An 8,292-nucleotide genomic window follows, 5' to 3' on the forward strand; every position below is an offset into this window, starting at 1 on the left:
GAGAGAGAGAGAGAGAAGACGGGAAAGAGAAAGAGAAACGAAAGAGTCTTCGTGACTGCTGCAACGCAACCCGCGGGGTGTCCGCGAGTGCACGCACGTCCAGGACAGCTAGCGTGAGCAGGTAAAATGGATTACGGAAAAATCGTTTACTTGCAGGAAGAATGGCAGTTTCGCACTCAGTTATGAGATTATGTGTAACCGCGCCATAATTGCACGGGTCTTTTAACGGGCGAGAGAGAGGGAAAGAGAAAGAGAATGGTGAGCGAGTGTAAACGAGCGAGCGAATGAAAAAAAAGGAGAACGACGAGGAGGGAGCGATTGCGAAGGAAAGAGAAAGAGAGAAAGAGAGAGTGAGGAAGCTCAGTGGATAAAACGAAGCGAGAACGAACGCAGCAGCTTGGGGAGTAGCTTGAAAGAGGAAAGGGAGAGACAGGGGGGAGAGTCTCTCCGTCAAAATGTCGCTGAAAACGCCAACGCGGATACAGTAATGTTGCTACTCGCCTAACTCGGATCACGTCGTCTCCCTTCGAGCCCTCGAGCCTCATTCTTTTTCTCTCCCCTTCTCGCTCTTCCCCCCTAAACTCCCCTTTCCCTCTCTCTATCTCCCAATCTTGTTCTCGACGAGAACCAGGCGGCTCTACGTTCTTGTAGCGAAGAGAAAGAGAAGATCGCGGGTGCATCGATTACTCGCGCGCACGGGTCACCCGGTTTGTTTCCCCACATTTGTTTCTCTACGCGCGTCGTCGTTCGCGTCTCGTCTTCGGCGGCGGGATATCTCTCTCTCCCCTCCCCTCCCCCCTTCTTCTTTTCCTCTTCCCCTCCCTTCGTTACCGTTGCCCGTTTCCTCGGTTTCCCTTACAAGGGCGACGGGTTCCGGGGGAGGCATCTCGATCGTGAAGCCTCGCGCTTCCCGATATCACGCTCCAGGTATACTGTTGACGGTGGCGGAAGGCCTCCTTCATTTTCACGATAGACGCGCGGACAGTATGTACCTTCTGCATTCACGGTGAAATCGGCCTCGTCACACTCAACACCTAACTTGACTCCAACCTTTTGTTCGCGCTACGCGCCTCTGTCTCTTTCCCTCCTTCCTTTTATGCCCGCACCTCCCCTCACGGTTATACTCGCAACCGTTAAACGCTCGCCTTCGCACCGATCCCAGACTGAATTAATAGTTGGCCGCGGCTTAGGTCTCGGACTTGACATTCGGCGTCCTCGTCGGATCGTCAACTCCGATCTAGCGATCGCGAATCCACGCAGGACATGCAGGAAGTCGTCACTCTGATGAGTGAGCCTCTCTCTGTTTTTCGAAGTGACGACTCACGGAAAATTTCGAATCCTGTCGAAATCACGGCTCTGGTGCGATGCCGATGCGATAAAAAAAATGGACTCGATTCGAGTGCGATAATCACTGATCAGTGAAGACCACAAGTAATCGTTGCTCAGCATCTCGCTCAGCATCTTTACGCAACGATTTGGAAAAGTGCCGTTTTCCTTTCGAAGTCTCCGTCTAATATCCGTCGTTTTCTTCCGAATTTCTTGCCGATCTCGTTTCTCGATCGAAACAGTCGGGTGACCCCAAAAGATCCCGGCCAAAGTAATCGGAGCGACGAGTAGGTGATCGCGCGATCGTCGGTTTTCTCCTCGAGATACCGCCCTACGAATAATTCATAGCGAATGCGAAAACACTTCGTTAGAATGAACCTCGTGATGAAGCGCGCGTTTCGCTCACGTAAGAATCTAAGAATCGTCGTTCTAACAGCGAATTCAAATTTGGAATATCACCGGATATTGCGCGCAATCCGTGCCTGGTCTTGTCTCATCGTCGGGTGATTATGTTCGATTTGTGTTTCGTGTGCTTGTACAACACACATTCGTGTAATTGTCTTCAGACTCTTGATAAACCTCGGAGGAAAGTTCGTTGACTTGGAATCGGGATTCGCTATTTAAACAAGTTCTACGAAAAGGAAACAGCTCGCACAAAACTTCATTGTTTGTTGTGGGTAAAATAAAACACTTTAGTGACACGAATACATTACGGAGACTATATGTAGAATGATTAACCTCCCTGTGTTCTATATTTTCCAAATCATGAATTGAAACTATAATAATGCATTTTTAATCTTCTACATTAAGTAAAGAGACGCTAACACAAATGATATGTTAATGATAAAAAATATGTATTTGTTTGAAACTTATTGATACTTTTTTTTAAATTACAAAAATTATTTTTCGTGTCAAAACACGTTTATCAGGATGTGTTTATATTATAATATATCTGTTATTGTAAGAATGTTATTCTTAAAAAATATGTTAATATGTTTTTTTTTTTTTTAAGATATTTGTTCTGTAATCTCTTAAAACTTTTATGAGTAAAATATGAAAAAATATAGACACACAGCATATCTGTTTAATTTTGACAGAGACCTTATGTCATGTATATTTTTGAATTGTGTTTCGTATTTATTATTATTCATGTATATTATTATTTCGTATATATTATTGTTAAAGTGGAAGAAACATATTTGTTTTACTTCAGGTTTTGGATAAACTCGCTTATTGAAAAACAAAAAAAAATGGTGTCGACACGTCAATCAAGTAACATGGGGAGTAGTGGTGGCAGTGGATTAGTTGGTGAAGTAGAAGTAAATTCGTTAAAAAAGCAACCTTCTGTAACAGCTGGCACATCCAATAATGGGGCCACCATTGAATCGCGCAACTTGAATCTTCTGGATTTACCTGTCGAAGTCCTTGAGAAAATCTTTGGCTACTTAGGTTTCAATATGGTAGCCCATATGCGTTTGGTAAGTATCAATAAATTCAAAGTTAAATTTTTCCAGTGGAACTTACTATAGCACATTCTATTTATAGGTTTGCCATCAACTGGACCGCATTTGTGGATCAATGCTGAACTCTACGTTTCAAAAGCTACAAGCTCAAATGTTAAGCCGTTTTCAGGCTATCAAAGCGCAAATGCCCAGACGCGAGTCTGCGCGTCGAAATCACCCGTTAGCATGCGAGTCGGATATTATTGAGACTCTACATATGCGACTTACCCTGCTGCAAATGAGTTTCGGCAAACACATTGAACGGAAGCATTGCTGCTTCTTCCCTGGCGAGGTAAGAATGATAGATATAAAATAAAAACTAATGTTAGACTTGGCACTAGTAAGATTAAATTTACTTAAACTTTTTTTTTAATATTTTTTTTATGTTTCTTAGATATTCCCAGTTTTTTGAATGCATTTTTTTGCCATTATATGCCACCATGTAGAAAATGTGTATAGGTATACTAAATTTGTTGACAATAGATCTTCTTAGAATAATCTTTTACAATTAGCTCTTATTTTCCAAGTTTTCCGTAATTATATTTAAAAGAATAGAAACAGCAATAAAAATAGTATTGCTGTTTTACAGATTTTAGATGAAGTTTATCGCATTCTCCATTATATAAAAGTTACTCCGAAATTACAAAGACCTTACAAAGTCACAGACGAATTGTTTGATCTGAGCACTATGGCTATGGAATATTTCAAGGAACACATTGAACCAACATTACCAGAAATACCTTACTTCGGTGCCGACTTTCTGGATCTTGCAGGAACATTCTCTTGTAAGCTGATGATTCAACTTATACTTTTGTAATATATTTTATTGTAAATTTTATTGTCGCAGCTTCTAGTAGCGTGAGTAAACCATTTATGTGCCTGGATTCCACGCCCTTGACCATTGGAAATGGAAAAACGGGTAATGCTGGTGAAGAAGAAGGTTCTTCGTCGCATTGTTCAGACGATCCCGCTCTTTTGGAATCCAATGTATCACCACCACAATCGAACATGGTTTTGCGAAAACGAATTCGCAAGATTAAACAGGGCATGAGACGATACAACAGTCAACTAACATTGATGCGTAGGGATTTGAAGAGTTGCAAGGCGAAAATTGCGGATCAACAGAAACAAATCGTAGAATATGCTACTCGATTGGATGATAATGACAAGAAGAATGAGGAGACGTCACGAAAATTTAGCACACTTCTACAGGTATATTCAAGGAATATTTTAAATAAAAGTAAACATTTAATTTATAATATGTGAAATTTGCTTTATAGCTTATTCTTTTAAATTGTAGTTGATTTCTTCACTCTCAATTCTTATTAGAAATTTATATTCTCATTTTATAAATTACATCTCATTTTACAAATTACAAATTTTATTTTAGGAGTTGAACAAGTGTAAAACCGAGTTACAATATTGGCGCTCCAAGTCACCAGCAATACCAGTGTGTGTAGGTTGTGGTCAGTCAATGCCAGTTCCTACAGAAGATTTACAAGCTTTAGCCAATCAGGGAGTGCTGCCGGATGCGTTTGGCGAAGGGCACGATTTCATTCCCATCGCGGATGCTCATAGTCCCACCGAAGTGGTACAGCAATCTGTAGTTACGCAATCTCCGTCGACGCCGATAGTGGACATGGCACCCCCAAAGGCTCCCGTGCCTTCAATATCTTTTAAACGGAAATCTATCGTGGAAGAAACGTCGGGCGATGCCGCGAAAAAATCACGTCGCACTGCCAAATCTCGTCAGGCTAAGCGCTCAAAAATATAAATTGATAACACTGATCATGGTACAAATATTCAACCAATCTTTAATGGATTTCCGAAGATAGAGACTTTCTATGGTTTACGCGCGTTTCTTTATGTCAGCAAGCCGATATGATCTTAAAAAAGTACAAAATTCCTCACCGAACGTCCTGCATCTCGCGCAACGAACATCGTTTTAAAAATTTTAGCCGTATCGATTGCCGCGATTGTCAAGAACGTTGATTTTTCGATTATTTCACGAATTTATTGGCGCCGATAATAACGACGCACTTTGAACATTCTAAAGAAGCCTAACCGATCATTCGTTTTGCTCGTAAAGCAACGTCCAACTTTCTCGAATTCTTATTAAATTCATTTGTTTTTTAATTATCATTACCGCGGTACACTTGAAGATGATAGAAAGTTGAAATCATGTGTCATGTTTGTGTTTGTCATGCATTTAACAGCGATATCGCACGAAAGAACATACTAAATAATATTATGGCGACAAACATTCGCCTTCCATTTTGCTCTTCGATCAAAAATATGTGATTCTCATGTTATTTTTAAATGATATATCCTTGCTAGAAATGTTGATTGGATATCGCGTCTTCAATATTTTGATCGAATAAGATAATACAAGAATAGAGAAGGCATTAAAATTTCATAAAGCAACTTATATAAATCGAATTTTGTGGAGGAAACCAAATAATTTTTAGAAAATTGTAAATTAATTCGAGCATTTAAATCACATTCTGTATTAATTGAATCGGTAAGCGAGTAATTTTTAGAAAATTTGTTCGAGTATTTCAATCGCATTCTTCATAATATAGCTTGCGGTAACTCGTACATAAAGAATTTTCAGATCGAGTTTTTAAAGGAAATTTTATTTCGTAATATTGTTAAAAAATATCACGGATTAAAGTATCTAGGATAATTGATTTCGATTGCTCGTCCGGTATTACAAATACATCAATAGCTATCAATTCGTTTTAATTCGTTATGCTTGTTCAAATTAGAAAAATTGATATTTTTACAAGCAGTAAATGTTTTATTGTCCAATTGTATCATTTATGTTCATATGCATAGATTGAATGAATTTGTGTGGCTAGATAAAATCAAAAAATTTTTATGATAAAAGTATCATCCCAATATTAAGACACGGAACAAGAAAATGAAATCTTCGAAGAAGAATTTAAATTCTACTAAAGAGCAAAATGTTGATGGATACTTGGAAAGGTGTTAGTTTATTTTTATGAATACGTCATTTTACCAAACAATTATGAGATGGCGTACACATTGCAATATTAATAGAACTAGATTATTATTTATAGGAATGATTCTATTTAAATAAAAGAATATTGGGTATCATGCCATTTTTGTATTATGCGGAAAATGAAGTTTTGTTATGAATAAAATTAATAGCATTTGTATTTATGAGAGTAAATTTAAAATGGGGGACGTTCACATTTATAAATTATAAATTATAAAAATGAAGGATATTTGCAATCGGCTGCGGAAGTCTGATGGTTTACCTTAACGCGATAAACAATTATTGGTACAGTAGGAGCAATTAATTTCTTATTTGCACCGATTACCCAATTAATCTCAAAGCAGCGTAGTTAGATATTGTGAGTTATTCATGATGATACTTATTAAAAAATGAAAAATACAGATAAATATATAAGTGAATGATACTTTATATACAAATATGTATGTATGTATGTTTTTATATATATGTACATGAATGTATGTACGTATATATAAATATGTATGTACGTATATTTGAGTGGTACTTGCCAGGTGCGCATACCACACGCAGAAACACTTTAGTTTAAACTTTAATGGAACAATAAGATATAACGATTAATTAATTAAACAATTAATTAATTAATGATAAAATAATTGAAATATATATGAAAAATATATATATAAATATATATATATATATATATTAATTTTTATCGATGTCAAAAGGAAATTAGAGAAAAAGAAAAGCAGAGATAACTTAGGGTGTAACTATAATGGAAAAACGTTGCGGTGCGCATACGTGTGAGGTGAATGTGTGATATGTATGAGAATAATATACTAAATTTGAACTTTGACGAGAATTTATTATGTGATGCTTTATCGATTTAATCGCGGGAAAGTGACCTTTATCCGAAAAATATAAAATACACGTGGGGCGTTTCTGGTTGCGAACGTATGTAAAACTTCACTTAATGTTACGTTGAATAGCGCATTGCGGGGGCGGGCATAGCCAAATCGTACGTGTCGGAAATTTCGAAACGCTTGTATGTTCACTTGCAAAACGTCGCGCGCGACCAGCAGCGACGTATATCACGAACATCTGTAGGATGAGACTATCCAGAAATTCGCATCGAGTTCGTTGAACAGAGTTCGAAACTCTGTTTCGTCATTCAGGCCCCTAAGAACATATAGATCCAGGATCGACATCTACAGTGGCGAATTGCATCAGCATAAGTCGATGCCAATTTTGGTTGGCTGGCGAACTTACATTCTTTGTAATCCATTGAAATTTTTTAAAATTATTTTACAGGTGAACAATATCCGATAGTTTTGTGACATCCCGTAAAAAGGATCGAGCAAATTAATCATTAATATTATCGATGCAATCCAGCGTAAAAATGAATCGACAACTTATCCTATTTGCACTTCTCTTAATTCAAAGAGAAATTATCAATCTGGCAAATTATCCCTCCGAATAGTCGATGCAAATAAAATTTAAGGAGACATTAGCGTACAATATGGAGTACTAATCCAGTATAATTGTTCAGTACTAAGTTCAGTACTTTAGTTAATTCATGTATCTTTTTATTTAGTGAATACGGTAATGCGTGGATAAAGAAGGGACAGAGAATCGCCAACCAGAGTTGGATGACTTGGACCGTCTCGTGCAATTCAGCCTAACATACCTCACATATACATATATATTATATGTAATATAATATACATATAATATATTATATATAATATACACCTTTAACGACGTCTTTCACTTGGCGTCGTCTTGAACAGTTCACGCTCCTCTCTTTCTCGGCTTTCCGACATAATCCGTCCCCGAACGATACAAATGTAGAATCGTGTACTACGCATATTATGGATCTAAGTTAGACGTACGATTCGAATATAACAGTGAATATGCGAATTAGGAGTAGAATAATTTTCTAGACGGTAGAGAAGTGCTGTGCGCGCGGGGGGGAAGGAAAACGAAAGAGAGGAAAGAAGAATATATATATATGTATATATATATATCTCTCTTGGAATTACTTGCTTCACCCCGAAATCTTGCTATCTGCAAGCGTATTAATGCAAGCAACGGTCCTTGCCTCAGGTACACAATAGACAAATACCCATGATGATACCGAAATCGTGTACACTTCACGGAGACAAAAACGATATAGAAACACAATTTGCCAGCGTTACAGTGAAGTGCGCTGTAATGCCGAGGAATAACATTGTCTTAAATGGTTTTACGTGTATTAAAGCGATTGTAAATATATATATTAGATACACCTTATAATAAACATAATTTAACATATCTAACTTTCTAATTTCAGTCTATCACGCGCGCACTACATGAAAAACTAAAAATTTATATTTTAGGTTAAATTATTTTATAATTATTTTACTATATTATTGAACATTTTATATTTATATATATATATATATATATATATATATATATATATAT

The 8,292-nt window shown here is 37.2% G+C and overlaps 1 protein-coding gene across 1 annotated transcript; it reads left to right on the plus strand.

Annotated features, from left to right (window-relative positions):
• The first annotated feature begins 2,576 nt into the window (after positions 1-2,576).
• LOC105619828 (F-box only protein 28) lies at positions 2,577-4,602 on the plus strand. The gene is made up of 5 exons (XM_012201345.1): positions 2,577-2,804; positions 2,872-3,120; positions 3,418-3,613; positions 3,676-4,040; positions 4,219-4,602. The coding sequence occupies exons 1-5, from the start codon at positions 2,577-2,579 to the stop codon at positions 4,600-4,602; spliced, it is 1,422 nt and encodes a 473-aa protein (XP_012056735.1).
• Positions 4,603-8,292: the final 3,690 nt, after the last annotated feature.

Source organism: Atta cephalotes (assembly GCF_000143395.1).
Source record: "Atta cephalotes unplaced genomic scaffold scaffold00023, whole genome shotgun sequence".
Classification (NCBI taxonomy): domain Eukaryota; kingdom Metazoa; phylum Arthropoda; class Insecta; order Hymenoptera; family Formicidae; genus Atta; species Atta cephalotes.